Source organism: Schistocerca gregaria, chromosome 5, assembly GCF_023897955.1.
Source record: "Schistocerca gregaria isolate iqSchGreg1 chromosome 5, iqSchGreg1.2, whole genome shotgun sequence".
Taxonomy (NCBI): domain Eukaryota; kingdom Metazoa; phylum Arthropoda; class Insecta; order Orthoptera; family Acrididae; genus Schistocerca; species Schistocerca gregaria.
Window position 1 is genome coordinate 90,297,654 of NC_064924.1, and position 21,646 is coordinate 90,319,299.

The 21,646-nt window shown below is 38.6% G+C and overlaps 1 protein-coding gene and 1 non-coding gene across 2 annotated transcripts in view; one reads left to right on the forward strand and one right to left on the reverse strand.

The window, feature by feature from the left end:
- The window catches only part of LOC126272985 (uncharacterized), a 42,555-nt gene extending 27,326 nt beyond the window's left edge, over window positions 1–15,229 (forward strand). Inside the window, exon 3 of the mRNA XM_049976333.1 lies at window positions 14,733–15,229. Coding sequence (XP_049832290.1) covers window positions 14,733–14,891 — 159 coding nt within the window. The 3' untranslated portion in view covers window positions 14,892–15,229. The remainder of the gene's footprint in view (window positions 1–14,732) is intronic.
- Trnal-caa (transfer RNA leucine (anticodon CAA)) lies at window positions 3,808–3,882 on the reverse strand. The gene has a single exon. It is a non-coding gene; the product is annotated as a tRNA-Leu (tRNA).
- Window positions 15,230–21,646: the final 6,417 nt, after the last annotated feature.

Sequence of the window (21,646 nt, forward strand, 5' to 3'; positions counted from 1 at the left end):
AAGTAGTTTGTTATACAGTTTTTTCCCTGCTTGCAAGGGTCCTTTTTGTTTTAGTGTTGTATGTGAAAACTGCATATGTAAATCTTGATTATTTCTTGTGTTGTATGAATGGATATTTTGGTTTTTTGGAGCAATCTTGTTATTTTCATCTACGATTTTCCTTATAAATGTTATTGTTTCTAGGATATATAGGCATGGTAATGGAAGAATGTGAAGCTTTTTAAATGAGGTTTTGCATAAAGATCGAGGTTCTAAGCCTTCCATTGCTCTTATAATTCTTTTTTGTGCAATAAAACAGTTTTTGCTGTGTGGTGAATTTCCCCAGCAAATTAAACCATATCTTAGTAATGATTCTGCTTGGGCATAGTACACATTTTTATGGCTTGCATAGATGTGCATCCAGCAAGAATTTTTATACTATAACAAATGGTTTTTTATTTACTACATAGATGTTGTGTGTGTTTCTGCCATCTTAGGTCATCTTGGATCCAAACACCCAAAAATTTGGTGCTATTTACAATTTCAAGTCTTTTGCCTAACAGTTCTATGGTTGCAGTTATAGGCTGTTTATTCTGCACTGTATGTAGATGCATAGTGTTTGTTTTATGTGTGTTTATTATTAAGTTGTTCATTGCGAACCATTTTGATACATGTGTAGTGCTCTTTTTTATTTCATTTTGGAGCTCTTCTTGGGTCTTTCCTTTGATAAGTATATTTGTATCATCAGCATATTTAATGTACTTATAGTTAGTGCTGGATGGTTCCAGGTCATTTACAAACAGCAAGAACAGGATTGGTCCCAGTATGGAACCCTGCGGCACACGGTATATAGCACACTGTTTTTCTGATTGATAGGAAGTTAATTTTTTTCCTTCTTTGTACAAGACTTCAACTATTTGGTGTCTGTTTTGTAGATATGACTTTACCCATTCATAGGCTGGGCCTCTGACACCAACATTTTCTAGCTTTCTAAGCAAAAGACCATGGAGAATGATGTCAAATGCTTTTGAAAGATCTAGCAATATTGCTGCTATGTGTACTTTTTTATCTAATGCATTTAAAGCTTCATTTAAGAAATCAATAATAGCTGTCTCAGTGGATTTACATTTTTGGAAACCGTGCTGTGTAGCTGAGAAAAGATTTTTTTTTTTTTTTTTTCAATGAAATCTACGAGTCTTTTATAAAAGATTTTTCAATTATTTTAGAAAAAACAGATAGTATAGAGACTGACCTATAATTTGTTATATCTGTTTTTTCACCCTTTTTGAACAATGGCTTCACTTTAGCTATTTTTAGCCTTTCTGGGAAGATTCCCTGAGAAAGTGAACTATTGCATATGTCTCCCATGGACTTAACTACTAAGGGTGCACATTTTTTAATGATATGGTCTGGTATGTTGAGAGTACCAGAGGAAAATTTTGATTTTAACTCCCCTATTGTTTTTAGCATTTCCTGTTCATCTGTTGGGTGTAGGAAGATAGACTTGTTACTAGGGATAGTTTTAATCTGATTTGCAGTGACAGCATTTTGAAAGTTTTGCTTCACCAGAATCTCAGCTGCCTCAGAGAAATATGAGTTAAAATTATTTGCTATCTGCTGGGGATCAGCTATTACAAAAGTGTTTTCATTCAGTTTCATATTATGGTATTCTCTCCGTTTTACTCCTGTTTCATGCCTTACAATCTCCCATACAGCTTTTATTTTATTTTGTGCACTTGCTATGAAGGAACTATTTGCCATTTTTTGCTTCTTTTATGACTTTAGTTAAAATCTTTTTGTAATTCTTAAAATACTAATCAAATTCTGGGGATGTGGTGTGCTGCCTAGATATTTCATGAAGTAGTCTCCTTTTCTTCACAGATATTTGTATCCCTGTCGTGACCCATTTTATTTTCAGATCCTTTTTTGTGACTGTCTTTTTATGGAGTGGAAAGCAAAGTTCAAAATAATAGGTAAAGCTATTTAGGAATTTATTGAACTTATCATTTGTACTTTCACATTCATAGATGTCTTCCCAAGTTTCTTTACGCAGATAGTTAAGGAAATTTTGTATATTCTGGTCATTATACTTCCTAGAAGTAGTAGTTAGACATTCAGTTGAATTAAGCGGTTTTCCTAATCTTATACTAATTTCTTGGGTTGTGTGATCCCCAAAGCCTGTATTGTGGATTTGTGTTGTATGTTTCAAGGGCACATTTCTAAATATTTGATCAAGGATTGTGGCTGAGGTTTTTGTGACGTGTGTTGACGTTTCTATAGTAGCCTTTAAATTGAAAGTTGCTAAGAGGTTCAGTAAAGCAGTTTTTTGATTAGACTCACTTGCAAAGTCAATGTTGAAATCCCCACATATAATTAGTTTTCCATTTTTTTGTGTAGTCTTGTGTAAGATATTTTCAAGGTTCTTTAACATAATGTTAATATTGCCAGTTGGCGCCCTGTATAGACAAATTATAGCAATTATTTCATCTGTGATTTCAATTCCATTTACCTCAATATCTTTCTCTACGGATAATTTTTCTACATACGGCATACATTTAAAATTTATGCTATTTTTAACATAAATGCAACTACCACCATGTTTATACAATTTACAACAAAAATAACTACCCAATACAAAATTTGGAATGCATAGCATGTGAAGTTTCTCTTTGTCAAGCCAATGTTCAGTAAAACATAATACAGAGGTGTTTTTAAATTTGAATTTCTTTTATTTTGTTGGATAGGGATTGTACATTTTGATGAAATACCATCAGGTTTAGAGTTAAACACGAGTTCTGAAACTTACTATCCTTAGTACTTATATTTATATTGGAATTTCTGCCTGGAAGATATTTTTTTATTTTCAATTTTCACTTCTGAATTTTCACCCCCTACACACAGTATCAGTTTCCCTTGTTCTTGATGATTTTACAGATGTCTGTAACCATTTTACTGAAATTCATTGAGCCTAGTCTGTTTAAATGCACGCCTTCCTTTCCCAAGCATTTGTCACTTAACAATTTGTTGGGGTCAACGAATATTGTCCCGAGTTCGTTGCACTGTTCCCTGATAGCACTGTTTATGTTGCTTATATAAGAACTGCTTACTGACCTTCTGTGCAGAATTCCACTCATAACCAGTCTTGAGTTTGTGTACAATTCTTTGGCTGAAAGAATGATGTTTCTCGTCTCACTTACAATTTCTCCCTGACTGCTGCTTCGTATTGAATTCGTCCCAGAATGAATAAAAACACCTTTGTAATTGGTCTTTAGATCGTTTCCATTTTTAGTTGCAGACTGTTTTGCACGTAATAAATTTTAAAATGTTTGTTGAGCTGATGAGATCGGATACCAGGGCGAACATCTATTACACAGTTTGGTGAAACTAGATTTTTTAATATAGAATCGCCAATAACAAAGAAATCCTTTTTATTACTCTGCTTCTGTGAGGCAATTTCACGTTTCACCCTTTTATTATTTGTCACTGTTTTCCAGCTGTATTTACTTACAGTTTAGTAAATGATGAACTCGTGTGTCAGACCAAATCAGAAGTTTCAGTCTCATTCTCAAGCATGCTGCAATACAACACTTGCTGTACACTGGAATGTGCTGAAACAGGCCCAGAAACAAAGAGCAATGCACAATGCACTCTGAAATTCACAAAACAGTATATAAATAAAAAATACTTTCGAAAAACCACACACACGGGTTCATCATTTACTAAACTTATTCAAAACTGAGACACTTGAGGCACACATATACCTCACAAACTATTAATTCCAAAAGCTAGCAACTGTACATCTGAAACTTCCTGGCAGATTAAAACTGTGTGCCCGACCGAGACTCGAACTCGGGACCTTTGCCTTTTGCGGGCAAGTGCTCTACCAACTGAGCTACCGAAGCACGACTCACGTCCGGTACTCACAGCTTTACTTCTGCCAGTATCCGTCTCCTACCTTCCAAACTTTACAGAAGCTCTTCTGCGAACCTTGCAGAACTAGCACTCCTGAAAGAAAGGATATTGCGGAGACATGGCTTAGCCACAGCCTGGGGGATGTTTCCAGAATGAGATTTTCACTCTGCAGCGGAGTGTGCGCTGATATGAAACTTCCTGGCAGATTAAAACTGTGTGCCCGACCGAGACTCGAACTCGGGACCTTTGCCTTTCGCGGGCAAGTGCTCTACCAACTGAGCTACCGAAGCACGACTCACGTCCGGTACTCACAGCTTTACTTCTGCCAGTATCCGTCTCCTACCTTCCAAACTTTACAGAAACTCTTCTGCGAACCTTGCAGAACTAGCACTCCTGAAAGAAAGGATATTGCGGAGACATGGCTTAGCCAGAGCCTGAGGGATGTTTCCAGAATTAGATATCTCTTTCTGGAAACTGTACATCTTTTTCTTTTATATGTGTCTATCAGCTGTGCTCCACATTTATTAGTTTTCTTGAGCGAATTTTCCTTTTATGCAATTACAGTATCATTGGTATAAAAGCTATAAATGTGGACTTGCATTTCTTCACCTGTCTTCTAAGGCAGTTCATAGCATCATTATTACTTTGCATGTTCTACATTTCTGTGGAACCCCTAGGTTGGCTTCTACCATCCTTTTGTAAATAATTCTTGCCAGTACGTTAAAACCATAACTTATTCTATAAACTTGCAGTTTGCTGCAGGTGAAAAATAGATCCACAGCTTGTTTTGTAATTGAAAAAATGGTTGTAGCTCCATCATAAGTTGCACTGAGAAGTATATTGTTTTATTTCTTGAAGGCAACTAGTTTCAGTCATCTGTGTCCACTTTCAAACCATCTCTGTCATAAGTGTGATAAATACAAGTGATAGCCCATGTACAATAACTGCCCCTACAGTGATGATTGAAGCAGCACTATGGCTGACTCAACAACAGTAAACAGAACACACAGGATTGGCATTTTCTAGTGTTCTATTTATGGTTGTTAAGTCAACCATATTGCCACTTTGATCATCACTGCAGGGGCAGTTTTTGTACATAGGCTGTCACCTGTATTTGTCACACAATATGGATAATTTGAAAATGGACATAAGTGTCCAAAACTGATACTTTTCAATGCAACTTATGACAGAGCTACAACCATTTATTTCAATAACTTCTTCTATTAGTGAATTGGTAATACATCTGACAACACCTAAACTTCTGTAGTATTATGTACCAGATCTGTTGAAGATTAATAATTTTGAAGGAATGCCAACTACCTCAGGTACCTTATATCTTTCAGTGATTTGTCAAATTCTTCTCAGAATATCAACTTACCCATCTCCTTTCCATTTTTCATAATATTCTCACCAAGCCTCTTGGCTGATGTAGCACTTCTATTTATTTCTATCAACTATCAGCCTTCTCTTTTCTATTTTGTACCAGGTAGACCCTGAGCTCATGATCTTCATACAGGTACTTCCCTTTCCTCCAAAGCCTTCTTTCATTTTCTGGTTTCTGCTGTATTAAAGTCATGCATGCTTCTACAGCTTTTGCATTTCTCCTTTAGCTATTCCTGCTTTGCACCTTTCACTACTGTCGGTCTCATACATTCCATTTCATTCACTGTATTTTTATATTTTCTTCTTTCATCAATCAAATTTAACATATAGCCTGTGTTATCCAAGTATTTCTGTGGGGATTTGCATTTTTCCTGGACTTTCCTTTTCTGCCTTCACTATTTCATCTCTTAAAAAACTACACAGTTGTCTTTTATTGCATTAATCATCTTCTTTCAGTGAATCATTGTGCAATGTTCTCATCAAAATTCTCAACAATCTCTTATTGTTTCAACTTATCCAGTTGAAGGGACGTATACCCAACAGAATGAAATCCCGTGCCCCTAAAAACTTTACATGGATCATGACACTGTGTATATAAATCGTGGCTGTGATAATTTGTTTGTTCTGCTGTTTATAGTATTTCAGCCATACGTGATTAAGGGATCTAACTGTCCATCAGCCCATTCTCCAACCTGAAGAAGACCAGCTTTCTTTTCTTCTGATGACTGCCACCTCCTCAGCAGTACCCCACCCAGTAATCTGTAAGGAAGTCTATTTTATCTCCAAAATGTTTTGCCCAGGAGGATGCCATCATCATTAAACATTGCAGCGGAGCTGCGTTTCCCTGTGAAATATATTGACTGTAGCTTCCCCCTGCTTCAGACGCGCTATTGTTCAGATGTCAGCACCACTGAGGCACACAAACCACCACCATGAGGACAGGGAATAACTTGATTGTATGTCTGAAGGACTGAAAATTCAACCATGTCTTTTTTTCTTAAAATGTTGACATTTCGCCTGATGTGTTTTGAGAGCACTACCTATAAACAGTTTAGCACAGAAAGATAATATGTATACCCTATCAGTTGTAACCAGTTGCTTGCAAATGCTTATGTCAACTGAGAAACAATTTTTGTCAAAATGTCACTGGCAACAAAGATTAAAAAAGAAGTTGTGGGCTGGATGGCAGTATGACACTGGGATTGGAATGTTCCATGGCACCAAGGCTATGGGCATAGGGAATGTTCATATATAGTGCTGTAGTAGTCCATAATAACAATAATTTTAAAAATTAAAAAATAAATAAAAAACAAAACAAAAAAAACTTTGGCAGTAATGATTCAGGAACTATGGAAGGCAATGGAGGAATTGATTGTATGTTGGTTGTAGGAAAGGATACAGTAGACAGCTGTTACTGATGTTGATCAACTAAGGTAAAGAATCTTTCTGTGGGAATGTTAGAGCATAATAGAGAGAACCGTAAAGAGGCTGTAGCACAATTAAAATAAGTTGTGGCTTTTGATGGTTTTGCATGGAATGAGTGGAAAGGAGTGTTATTGGCCAGCACAAGATGAGCACATAACACCTACTTTCATTGTGTGCTCACTAAGTGGCCATCAGTGAAGCACTGGTAAGCAATAAACAAATTGAACAGGGCATTATGAATATTTTATAAATCTTCACAATTGTGATGTAAGTGGCACAACTACAGGAAACAGTATAATTGCTGTCGTCTTCATTGGATCCAGAATCAGTGCTGCAGCTGATAGAAATGACTGTCTCTACAATTTGTTCCTCCAGTAGCCCTCCCTTGGCTACTTTATTGATATGGCTCACAACTCGAGACCAATGCTGTTGCATAAAACTTGCAAAAGCTTCTTTTGTAGCATTTCTGTCTCACTGATAATACTTTTTATCATTTATTGCCATGTAACTTTTTACCTGTGCTATGAAAATAATAGAGGGAAACGTTCCACGCAGGGGAAAAATATATCTAAAAACAAAGATGATGTAACTTACCAAATGAAATCATTGGTATGTTGATACCCACAAAAACAAACACAAACATACATGTAAAATTAAAGCTTTCACAACCCACGGTTGCTTCATCAGGGAAGAGGGAAGGAGAGGAAAAGACGAAAGGATGTGGGTTTTAAGGGAGAGGGTAAGGAGTCATTCCAATCCCGAGAGCGGAAAGACTTACCTTAGGGGGAAAAAAGGACAGGTATACACTCGCCCACACACACATATTCATCCGCACATATACAGACACAAGCAGACATTTATAAAGGCAAAGAGTTTGGGCAGAGATGTCAGTCGAGGCGGAAGTACAGAGGCAAAGATGTTGTTGAAAGACAGGTGACGTATGAGCAGCAGCAACATGAAATTGGTGGAGGTTGAGGCCTGATGGGTAACGGGAAGAGAGAATATACTGAAGGGCAAGTTCTCATCTCCGGAGTTCTGATAGGTTGGTGTTAGTGGGAAGTATACAGATAACCCAGATGGTGTAACACTGTGCCAAGATGTGCTGGCCATGCACAAAGGCACGTTTACCCATAGGGTGATTCTCATTACCAGCAAACATTGTCTGCCTGTGTCCATTCATGCGAATGGACAGTTTGATGCTGGTCATTCCCACATAGAAAGCTACATAGTGTAGGCAGGTCAGTTGGTAAATCACGTGGGTGCTTTTACACGTGGCTATGCCTTTGATCTTGTATGCCTTCCGGGTTACTGGACTGGAGTAGGTGGTGGTGGGAGGGTGCATGGGACAGGTTTTACACCAGGGGCAGTTACAAGGGTAGGAGCCAGAGGGTAGGGAAGGTGGTTTGGGGATTTCATAGGGATGAACCAAGAGGTTACGATGGTTAGGTGGACGGCGGAAAGACACTCCTGGTGGAGTGGGGAGGATTTCATGAAGGATGGATCTCAATTCAGGGCAGGATTTGACGAAGTCATATTCCTGCTGTAGTGCCACATTCAGCATCTGATCCAGTCCCGGAAAGTATCCTGTCACAAGTGAATCACTTTTGGGGTTCTTCTGTGGGAGGTTCTGGGTTTGAAGGGATGAGGAAGTGGCTTGGCAATTTGCTTCTGTACCAGGTCGGGAGGGTAGTTGCAGGATGTGAAAGCTGTTTTCAGGTTGTTGGTATAATGGTTTAGGGATTTCGGACTGGAGCAGATTTGTTTGACACGAAGACCTAGGCTGTAGGGAATGGACCGTTTGATATGGAATGGGTGGCAGCTGTCATAATGGAGGTACTGTTGCTTGTTGGTGGGTTTGATGTGGACCGATGTGTGAATCTGGCCATTTGACAGATGGAGGTCAACGTCAAGGAAAGTGGCATGGGATTTGGAGTAGGACCAGGTGAATCTGATGGAACCAAAGGAGTTGAGTTTGGAGAGGAAATTCTGGCCTTCTTCTTCACTATGAGTCCAGATCATGAAGATGTCATCAATAAATCTGTACCAAACTTTTGGTCGGCAGGCCTGGGTAACCAAGAAGGCTTCCTCTAAGTGACCCATAAATAGGTTGGCGTACAAGGGGGCCATCCTGTTACCCATGGCTGTTCCCTTTAATTGTTGGTATGTCTGGCCTTCGAAAGTGAAGAAGTTGTGAGTCAGGATGAAGCTGGCTAAGGTAATGAGGAAAGAGGTTTTAAATAGGGTGGCAGGTGATCGGCGTGAAAGGAAGTGCTCCATCGCAGTGAGGCCCCGGACATGTGGGATATTTGTGTATACGGAAGTGGCATCAATGGTTACAAGGATGGTTTCTGGGGGTAACAGATTGGGTAAGGATTCCAGGCGTTCGAGAAAGTGGTTGGTGTCTTTGATGAAGGATGGGAGACTGCATGTAATGGGTTCATGGTGTTGATCTACATAGGCAGAGATACGTTCTGTGGGGGCTTGGTAACCAGCTACAATGGGGCGGCCGGGATAATTGAGTTTGTGAATTTTAGGAAGTATGTAGAAGGTAGGGGTGCGGGGTGTCGGTGGGGGTCAGGAGGTTGATGGAGTCAGGTGAAAGCTTTTGTAGGGAGCCTAGGGTTCTGAGGATTCCTTGATGCTCCGCCTGGACATCAGGTTTGTGATTACCTTGGCAAACTTTGTATGTAGTGTTGTCTGAAAGCTGACGCAGTCCCTCAGCCACATACTCCAGATGATCAAGTACCACGGTCGTGGAACCTTTGTCTGCCGGAAGATTGGCGATGGGTATGTCAGCCTTCAGATCATGGATAGCCTAGGCTTCAGCAGTGGTGATGTTTGGAGTAGGATTAAGGTTTTTCAAGAAGGATTGAGAGGCAAGGCTGGAAGTGAGAAATTCCTGGAAGGTTTGGTGAAGGTGATTTTGAGGAAGAGGAGGTGGGTCCCACTGTGGCGGAGGACGGAACTGTTCCAGGCAGGGTTCAATTTGGATAGTGTCTTGGGGAGATGGATCATTAGGAGTAGGATTAAGATTATTTTTCTTCATGGCAAAGAGATTTTTCCAGCAGAGAGTATGAGTGTAGGACAGTAAATCTTTGATGAGGGCTGTTTGGTTGAATCTGGGAGTAGGGCTGAAGGTGAGGCCTTTGGATAGGACAGAGGTTTCAGGCTGGGATAGAGTTTTGGAGGAAAGGTTAACTACTGAGTTAGGGTGTCGTGGTTCCAGATTGTGTTGATTAGAATTTTGAGGTTTTTGGGGGGAGTGGAGCTGGAAGTGGGAGCTTGAGTAGATGGGGGAGACTGGGTCTGTGTGCAGTGAGAGGAGGTTGAGGTTTGCTGGAAAGGTTGTGGTATGTGAGTGAGTTGCCTTTCTGGAGGTGGGAAACCAGGAGATTGGATAGTTTTTTGAGGTGGAGTGTGGCATGCTGTTCTAATTTGCGGTTGGCCTGTAGGAGGACGCTCTGAACAGCCGCTGTGGATGTGGGAGAGGAAATATTGAGGAGTTTTATTAAGGATAGGACAAGACAGGTGTAAAACCTGTCCCATGCACCCTCCCACCACCACGTACTCCAGTCCTGTAACCCGGAAGGTGTACACGATCAAAGGCAGAGCTACGTATGAAAGCACCCACGTGATTTACCAACTGACCTGCCTACACTGTGAAGCTTTCTATGTGGGAATGACCAGCAACAAACTGTCCATTCGCATGAATGGACACAGGCAGACAGTGTTTGTTGGTAATGAGGATCACCCTGTGCCTAATCATGCCTTGGTGCAGCCAGAACATCTTGGCACAATGTTACACTGTCCGGATTATCTGGATACTTCCCACTAACACCAACCTATCAGAACTCCGGAGATGGGAACTTGCCCTTCAGTATATCCTCTCTTCTCGTTACCCACCAGGCCTCAACCTCCCCTAATTTCATGTTGCCGCCAGTCATACCTCACCTGTCTTTCAACAACATTTTTGCCTCTGTACTTCCGCCTCGACTTACATCTCTCCCCAAACTCTTTGCTTTTACAAATGTCTGCTTGTGTCTGTATGTGTGTGTGTGTGTGTGTGTGTGTGTGTGTGTGTGTGTGTGTGTGTACCTGTCCTTTTTCCCCCTAAGGTAAGTCTTTCTGCTACCAGGGTTGGGATGACTCCTTACCCTTTCCCTTAAAACCCACATCCTTTCGTCTTTCCCTCTCCTTCCCTCTTCCCTGATGAAGTAACCGGGGTTGCGAAAGCTTGAATTTTATGTGCGTGTTTCTGTTTGTTTGTGTGTCTATCAACATACCAATGCTTTCGTTTGGTAATTTGTGTCATCTTTGTTTTTCGATATATTTTTACCTGTGGTGATATACATGTAATAAGATTGAAACAAGTGTGATATGGAGGAAAGCCAATCACACTAAACCCTTTCACCATTGACATTCATTGAACTTTTGCTGGTGTAGGAGGGGAAGCTGACTTCTTGTTGTTGTTAACTGGGCAATGGTATTTCGTCCCCTCCTCTGAGTCAAACTGATGAAAGTTGCAGATGTGAATGTTTGGGAGCAAGCAGTTGTAAGTAAGAAGATGGTTTCACATCACAGGTTTAGGATAAGCCCAATGTTTTGAGGAGTTGGTGGAGCTAATGCTGGACTTCTGGAATAGAATTGTAAATCATAATAGTAAATAGTGTAGAGTCCTTCTCAGCATTACAAATAGTAAGGTCAGGATGGGTTTCTCAGCATCAATAGCTGTATGTTCCAAACCATGAAGTTAGTTAGTTAGTTAGTTAGTTAGTTAGTTAGTTATATTACTTGTTCTATGGATCATGAACACGATTCTTTCGTAATGATGTGGATCGTGACAAAGTACACAAGATTCATTTATCCCAAATAATCATTGTTAGTCTTATATACGGTACAATTGTTAATGCTTATTGTATTTCTTTGGCCTATGTCTAAAAATTCATCTGTGGAGTAGAAGGAGTTGTCATTCAGGAATTCCCTTAACTTATTTTTGAATGCCGATTGGTTGTCTGTCAGACTTTTGATATTGTTTGGCAATTGACCAAAAATCTTTGTGGCAGTATAATTCACCCCTTTTGTGCCAATGTCAAATTCAATGAACGGTAGTGAAGGTCACCCTGTCTCCTAGTATTGTAGCTGTGGACTGTGCTATTAATTCTGAAGTGATTTGGGTTACTAACAACAAATTTCATTAGGCTGTATATATATTGTGAAGCTACTGGCAATATCCCTAATTCTTTAAATAATTGTCTACAAGATGATCTTGGATGGGCCCCAGACATTATTCTGATAACACGTTTTTGTGCAATAAATACCTTCTTTCTTAGTGATGAATTGCCCCAAAAGATGATTCCGTAAGAAAGCAACGAATGAAAATATGCATGGTAAGCTAACTTACTGATGTGCTTGTCTCCAAAATTTGCAGTGACACTAATAGCATAGGTAGCTGAGCTCAATCATTTCAGTAGATTGTCAATGTGTGTCTTCCAGTTTAAATTCTGATCAATACAGACACCCAGAAATTTTGAACAATCTGCTTTAGCTAAAGATTTTCCCCCAAACTCTATATTTATTTCCAGTGTTATGCCTTTCCCTGTACTGAACTGTATGTACAGTGTTTTTTCAAAGTTCAATGAAAGTCCATTTGCGGAAAACCACCTAATAACTCTTTGAAAAACATTATTTGCATTTTCCTCAGCTGATTCTTGCTTTTTAGGCTTGATTACAATACTTGTGTCATCTGCAAAGAGAACCAAGTTTGCATCTTCATGAATATAATTAGGCAAGTCATTAACATATATTAAAAACAATAAAGGCCCCAAGACAGAACCCTGTGGTACCCCATTCTTGATACATCCCCAGTCTGAATAATCTGATGCCCTTTGTGTACTATGTGGGTTTACTGTTTCAACCTTCTGCATTCTACCAGTTAAATATGAAGTGAACCATCTGTGTACTGAACCATTCATTCCATAGCACTTCCACTTATCTAAGAGGATTTCATGATCCACACAATCAAACGCCTTAGAGAGATCACAGAAAATCCCAATTGGTGATGTTCTACTAACCAGAGCATTTAAAATTTGTTGGTGTCAGTTGGTGTCAATAGGAAGGGCTTTAATGAAGGAGGAAAAGTTGAGGTAGAGACATCTCTCTTGCAAAGGCACTTTGAAGCAGCCAAGTAGAAAGGGAGGAGGGTAACAGTTAGAGGGAAGCTGGAAACGGCTAAGACATAGTTTGAGCAAGTCATGTGTGTGCTTGGAGCTTACAGGTGCTGAACTTGAACTGGTCAGTAGTCTAGTGTGGATACCAAGCAAATGAGGACAGAGAATGTAATTGTGAAGAGAGTGAGCCAGGGAAAGGAGATTCTTGACAAATCCAGCAAACTTGATCGGGGGTGCAGGGTTGAACACGAGTCTTTCTGATGGTGTTAGGTTTTCTGGGGTTAATTTGACAACTGCCTTGTGAGTCTGGAGAGAGTGTGTTTGGAAGTGGTGTATTCTTCTGTATGTGAAGTGTATTTTTGAGGTGTGGAAGGCAGAGTAGGTCAGTAGTGTATTGGTGTAGAAACAAGGGCACCCATATGATAGTTTGTAGGGGGAAGGGGGTGGGGAAGATCTGGTGGTATAAGATATTTTTAATATTTTGGAAGACAAATTGAGACAGAACATAAGAACTTAGTGGCACCATCTGAAGGAAAAAAGTATGAACTATATACAAAATGTGAATAACAGCAGATTTGGAATGATTATTTTAATTGCTGATGATAAGGTTATAGTTGTTGATAATGAAGAGCACATACAGAGAGGGACACATAGCACAACTGCAGTGTTATAGTCAACAATGCTAAATCCTTGTTGTTTAAATGAATGAAACTATTAGATGTAAAATAGTAACTAAATGTAAATGTACAGGTAGAGAGAAGTCATTGATCTTCATAATACACCTGTAGAAGCGAACTTCCTTCTCCCTGGCATTATTCCATGTTTTCACAGGGTCAACATGTTAATCTGTATTCAGCAGTGTTGGTAGTATAGGATGGCTTGATACCCTTCCTGTGATGAAATTTGTCTATGCCATCTGTCTATGTCTAGTGTTAAACCATGCGAAAGTGTGTGAAACTTTTTGAAATATTTGTGAGTTATTTAACTGAGGTGGGATGTGGGCACCATCCAGTATTCACCTACATGGATGTGGTAAACTGCCTAAAAACCACATCCAAGCTGGCCAACACACTGGCCCTTGCTGTTAATCCATGGGACTGATTCAATCTAGGTCCAAAATGCCTCCCCCAAATCTCAGAAATGTTGTGCTAGCACATACAGATATTCAGGCAAGTATCTGTAGAATTCAACATTTGAAATAAAATAAAAAGATTGAGTTACACTGAGGCACAATGTTTAAAATGTTAGGGAAAATGTAAGAAGAGAGCCTATGATGGAATTTTAATAACCATGACTATTATTTCTTTGCTGCTTTGAAATCAAACAAATATTCTAAAAGACAATGACATAAAAAAATGGATGGGGTACACAGAAAAAAAGGAATATATCTGCAGATCTGAAGACCTAAAAAAAGACATCAGTATCATAACATAATGATGAAGTCACTCATACAGAATGAACAAAGACAATTAGAATGACCAAGGAGAAGACTGAAAGGCTAACAGTGTGATTAAATTGTAGACATTGTAACAGGCTTCCAGGTGTAATTTGTAGAGAGAGAGAAAAAAGAAGCAAGGATAGGAGACAAAAATGAAGAAGAGATTCCTTCTTATGGAAAAGAGAAAAAGGACTCAGATGGTGTGAAGAGGTCAAAAAAAGAGGGAAAGGCTATGGCAAGTTGCGTACAACTCAAATAAAGCTCTACTTGGTTTATCTTCTCATTCTCCTTACTTCCTTGTTCTGCTCAATTTGTTTCATCTGTTAAAGACAAGTGAAGCTATAGGTTAAAGAGACTTTGATGCAATAATTATTTAGGAGCTTTGTTATGAAAAATATTTTATTTATTTGTTTTCATTCTCATTCCAGAGCACAGACAAAGATGACAATGAAGATAAGACCAATAGTCTAAAGACACCAGTTCCAAGTGAATGGAAACTTGCAGCTGTTATATTAGACCGTACTGGTGTTTACATAATTACTCTTACTTACATAATCATACTTGCAGTTACAATTCCAAAATACTGATCTTGTGTATGGTTAATACATCCACTGTGTGAAAGTAGAATGAAGATCATCACAAAAATGTATGAAATATGTTTGACGTTGTCAAACTGTAGGTGGCAAATTAAAATAAAATGTTTATAATTTTGAAGTTTTCAAAATTTTTCGTCTCAGTATGTAACATAGATGCATTTTATACTCATTTATTAACTCAGGTAATTTTTGGAGCACAAAAGCTACACATGATCACCACATGCCAGTGATGGAGATAGAAACGATTGAGAGAAAACTGAAATACTTAGCTTTGGTAACAATATGTGATTGTGCTGAATCCTCTGTAAAATAAAATGACACTAAATGTTTTCATTTTCTGTTCATTGTGCCAGTTGACAATTAGCCTTCACCATTTCAGTCCTAAGTCACAAAAACATCAAGGACAAAACCTCATGGCTTCTGCCACTTATGTAGACTTCAAAGATGACATTTTTGTTTAGTTCATTTACAGTTAACTATTTGTTATTTCAGTAATTTTACTTTGGTTTTTTTTTACTTTGTATATTGCCTGATTCATCTTTTTTCCTTTAAAATTACAATTTTTTGTCACCTTCTTCAGTAATGTTGTTGTTGTTGTTGTGGTCTTCAGTCCTGAGACTGGTTTGATGCAGCTCTCCATGCTACTCTATCCTGTGCAAGCTTCTTCATCTCCCAGTACCTACTGCAAACTACATCCTTCTGAATCTGTTTAGTGTATTCATCTCTTGGTCTCCCTCTACGATTTTTACCCTCCACGCTGCCCTCCAATACTAAATTGGTGCTCCCTCGATGTCTCAGAACATGTCCTACCAACCGATCTCTTCTTCTAGTAAAGTTGTGTCACAAGGTCCTCTTCTCCCCAATTCTACTCAATACCTCCTCATTACTTATGTGATCAACCCAGCTAATCTGCAGCATTCTTCTGTAGCACCACATTTCGAAAGCTTCTATTGTCTTCTTGTCTAAGCTATTTATCGTCCATGTTGCACTTCCATACATGGCTACACTTCATACAAATACTTTCAGAAACAACTTCCTGACACTTAAATCAATACTCAATGTTAACAAATTTCTCTTCTTAAGAAATGCTTTCCTAACTCAAATTTAGTACATTGTTTTTCATTTTCTGGAATATGATAAATTATTCTGCTAATATGGATTTCAATACTGCTGACGTGAATACAGTGATTTAATATGATGTTAAATGACTAATCTATTGTACTTGTTGTGTGAAATCTCAGTTTATTTAAAATTTTAGAATTTACATTATGTAAGTATGAAGTTCCCCACACTAGCATGTTTTTATTAGATGTTATTAATTTTGCCAATTATACATTCTAGTTATGAAATAAAGGAAAATTTTGTAATTAGCAAATGAAAATGTTAACTATCTGCAGTGACTCATAACCTTAAATTTACAGTTATCTCAATTATGGCTCATTTGGAGACTCATGTCTACTGGAACATGTTGCTTCTATTATCATGTAATTTCACTCTTGTGAGTTTTCACTGTTCATTATGAAACAACATGTATGTAAATGTATATTAGAAGAAAAAATCAGTTTTTCAAAACAGTCAGTGCTCCCCTTTTTAAACTACTCAGCTGCTGTTTTATCTAACACTTCAAACAAAGCCGTTATATAATTTAACACACATTACTACTAGCCGTCAGTCAAGGTTTGTTTAATACAAACATTAGAATTACAAATAATTTACATCCCTGAATCCAGATATCCTGTAAAATTAGAAACAGTGGCTACTGAGATATTTTTTTTAGTTTCTGGTTCTTCAAATTTTCTTCCTCATATCCACAAGCAACCTAGATATATAATTTTACACCAAAATGTAAACTCTACAGTGAATCCTGCATCATCTGCAGGGAAATTGTTTTCATTTCTCATATTGTGCTTGTGAATTGCACAATTCATCCTAAATTCATTGTAGTTATTAAATACCATTAGGTGGTATATGTATTGCACATAACTCTAAGATTTTCTAGGTCCTTGAAGAGATTTCTGCAAGGTTTTTAGTTATCAGCTATACCTAGCATTCTTGTGAAACACTTAGCAGGGAGGGAGAGGAGCTAGACCTTGGAGTGTGATGTATTTTTAATACTTTGGAAGACATATGGCAATTTCTAAGCAGCCATAAGAAAATTCCAATTTCAGTTTTGTTACAAACATCCATAATACTGATTTTTAAATCATTGTCTTGAAAGAAAAGTGTCTGATTACACTATATTTTTTTTTCCTTTCCCTGAGAACTAGGGGAGGGGAGGTGTTGGACCCCCTTGCCTCCACACATGAACACCCTTGCCCTACACTGCTGCACCTTACATGTCACGGTCTATATCTCTATGTTTTCAGTAAGTGGTTACTTATATCCCTAATATCCAGAAGTATTCATTATGCTACAATAGTATCTGTTCAATCCCTGTGATTTCCTATGTTTTCACTATGCCTTTTCTAAGGTAAGTGTTTCTGAAAGACAGAACTACCAGACAACTATAGACAAAATAGCAGTAAGAAAGACAGAAATTAAAAAAAAGGCCTCTTGGGTAGCATGAAGGTTAACAGTCATAATACATCTGACCTTTCCCATCAACACATAAAATGCTTTTTCAATAAGAAAAATGAGCTCCTCGTGTCAATACAAGGCATTAAAAAAATCTTGAAGTATTTCTATAGATGTGCTATGTACAGCAGAACATCATCTGGGAGCCACAAAGATTGAGCAGATGCACCTAGGTGGATACAAGTTAGTATCACATTACTATGGAAAAAATGTGAAGGAAGGAGCTATATACACAAAAAGTGGAATGAAGCCCCAGACCATACTCTTTGGTGAATACTGCACTGAACACCTATTAGATTTTGATCTACACTGTTTAATCTATGTTATGTGTGAGTTTTATCATGATAGCAGCTTCAGAAATGCCTTTAAATTGTTAAACTGATTAATTCTGCATGGTGGTCTCTCCTACCTTTTCTGACATCTGGGAAACTGCTTGCTTCAGTGGAATTTTTGTCAGTGTGAAGGTTGTTTTCTTTCAATATCTTTGGTTGACATCTATATCTCTCGCTGAATCTATATCTTTGCCTGAAAACTTTATTGCATGTAGTTTATTTACTGTTTGACAATAATAACACATATTAGTTGGTGGAAGGTTAAATTCACAAACCTTTACATGGAAATCAAGATTTATGGATAGTGGGTGGTGAAAAAACTGTGTTTAAGAAACAGAGGTTTCATAGAAATTGGTTTACCAACAAAAAAGAGGAAGCAGCTTGAAATGAAGAACATAAGCTCTCAGCATCAGCATCGAAACTTGGGACAGGAGAATTTTACAGATGTGTGAATGATGTTGATATGAATTCAAAAATGGCTTCAAATGGCTCTGAGCTCTATGGGATTTAACATATGTGGTCATCAGTCCCCTAGAACTTAGAACTACTTAAACTTAACTAACCTAAGGACATCACACACATCCATGCCTGAGGCAGGATTTGAACCTGCGACCGTAGCGGTGACGCGGTTCCACACTGAAGCGCCTAGAACCGCATGGCCACACCGGCCGGCGTTATGAATTCTACTGGATTCAGACTTATTGGTTTAGATCTTCTCTGCCAGGCTATAAAGTTTTCATGTTCATGAGTTAGCTGTAAAAATACAGAATGCATGATTGTTGTAGAAGAAAGAAGAGTGGGAATAGCTTTGGATTTTAAATTAATTTGTAATTCATGTGGCTGTGAATTTTCATTTTCCTCCTCCAAAAAAACTGACGCTGATACCTATGAAAGTAATTTTAAGTTAACATATGCTCTGAGATGCCTTGGACAGGGCAGGGAAAGAGGTAATTTATTCTGTGGTTTTCTGAACATGACCCCACCTTGTGCAAGGTTTGAAAAAACTAAATAAAGAAATGTCTGATGCTGTATGGGATACTGCCAAAGTTTTTATGAAGAAATCAGTGGGGATCTTACCAGCTACAGGAATACCTTAACACATACATCGGTTCATAAGGACATGAGCCATGTATGGATGAGTATTGAACTTTTGAAAAATGACACTACCATACTGTTGCTTGAGAGGTAACACCTGAGGATGCAGGATGTCTGTGACATACAATTGTGCCATCAGAGTTCTCTCAATCACTACCAGCCATGACTGATAGTCATACCTAGTGGCTCCCTGCAATGTGGTGCCAGGAGTAACACCACTATGCATCTCCAAAACAATTGAAGAATGGGATCTCTCCCCAGATTGCTAACATAATTTTTCAGAATAGTCCAGAATAGCGATTCAAAACTGAACATAATGCAGTGCCACCCATCAGCAGACCATGCTTCCCAGTCATGGCACCACTCCATATAGTCATGTGTGTTGTGATGTTAGCAACAGGCTACACAGAGGATGGTAATTCCCTACTCTGATAGTCACTAGTCTCTGATTAATGGTGTGGGATGACACAGAATGTTGCAGGGAGACCATTATTTGTTTTCAGATGGTAGGTACAGATGCGAACGAGTTATGATTTGGTTGGAGCACAGTGTGGCAATTCTCCCTTGTGGTGGTCAGGTGTAGTTGACCAGAATCTTGAGGACGAGTATACCAGCCCTCACATTCCCATGCAGTCCAACACAGAGTCATTGTCACACATGAATGGCCATTGAATCTGGACATTGCACAACTTGACCAGCTGGCCACAAGGAGACCCACAATAAGCCCTTTCAAACTCTGCCAGGTGTTGATAACACTGTGTCACACGACTATGTGGCTTCACAAGGTCCTTCACAGTGCTTACACCTGTTCTTTTGGCCTTAAAGAAAGCATGTGCACTGACTACTAGGGACATTCCACACTCCATAAATGATGCATTGTTTCACACAAATTGACTGTAGCAGAGGGCACATTGCAGCCCCTAGTGGTGCTCTGCTGCATTTTATTTTAATTCTGACTATCTGATGTTGTCAGGTATGACCGCATCTTTCGTATTTTTGGTATGTTATGCTGTAACATTTAGTTTTAATTTTGTCTGAAAAAGGTGTCCCTTGTGACACCGAAACCTAGGCTACAAATTAATTGTGTTCGCGACTGAGGGCTGTGTTTTTCAAAATTGTGTATTTCCTATCCTGTTCCACTCTCAAATAGAGTGAGGGAAAAATGACTGTCTATATGCCTCCTTATGAGTCCTAATTTCTTGTATCTTATCAGCGTGGTCCTTATGTGAAATATATGTTGGCAACAGTATAATCATTTTGTAGTCAGTTTCAAATGTCAGTTCTCTAAATTCTAGCAGCCCCCATTTGAGTTACTTCAATGTTTTCCTTTAAACTCTGTTTGTATCTGTCTGGTTTCATGATTACCTGCATTTGTGCACCTTTGGATAATGACTGTCATGATTTTTTGCTATGTGGATTAATATTATCCTGATTAGATGGATGATTTTAGAATGGATTATGAATAAAAACTTGAAACTAGTCATTGTCAAGTAATAAAAAGAGCTATTTTGCAACTTTGTCTGCTAATCATATTGAAATGAGCATTTACTGTGTCTCTCAAGTTGTCACAAAAGTGTAACACACTACCTGGCTTCCAGACAATGGCTAAAGCTTATACTCATCTGTTTTAAAGAATCTGAAACAGCACTGTACTCCTCTAAGCAATCCAGTTCTTCTTTAACTTCATCTTATAAGGCTGAAGGAATCAGGCATTCCTTGAAAAATCCTACTCTCTCAATGCAATTTGGGCAAAAATATTAAAAGAATTTTCCAGACCTAAAGAAAATCAGTGAGCATATTGGAAACACTAAGAATCCACTTCTGCACATGTGATGGTATTACCAATTGTTTGGACTGAGTGTTGAACAGAAAAAACAAATGCTTATATGCACTGAGGCAAAGATATTTTCCACTTAGGTTTCTACTGCTACAAAAAAGGGGAGAGAGGGAGGAACAGCACATTTCATTACAGACAAGAAAGAAAGGGTCCTGGTTAGTTGTGTATATGTTAATTCCGGAAATACCTGGTATAGCATCAGAATTTCATGATGAGTGTAAGTCCACAGTTCAGCTGCTACTGATTTGAAGAGCAGAGACCCCAGTCAGATATACACAGTGTAACTAATAGTCAAAATTGAAACCCCTGTATCAAAATGGAAATCACAAACCACTGCTTGCAGAATAAGGTGTGGGGTTCAACCTTTGAATCTGTGATGTCATTTATTTGCTCTGGAGCACTCGACTGCTGGCTGCTCAGTCAGCTCTGACAAACATCTGCTACATGACCCTGGCAAAATCATTGTTGACAGACATCATTATAGTGTGGGCAACTACTCATAGCATGTAACGAAAAACAATCAGGACAACTGGGTAGTTTACAAAAGTTTTGATTATACTGAGTTAAAAAAATGGCAATGATGCAGGGTTTGATGTCTGGCCAGTCGTGTGGCATCCATTTCACTTCCACCTGAAGAGTGTGACATTTTTGCAATTTTCCCATCCAGTTGTCTAGGTCATACTGCAAGTGCCATTTGAGGTGATAGTTCTGATATATCATATTCTTTGGAAAGGTAACCTGAGCTGCTTGTGAAATCTCCAAAGCCCTAACAACACTACATTCAGATAAAGAAGGATCTCACTGTGTTCATGCTTGAGCAAGCACCTTGCTGTCTGATACTAATCTGATAATTACATTATGTATTAATGATTTTGCATAGGGTTTCCCACAAGGACATGTAAACTTGC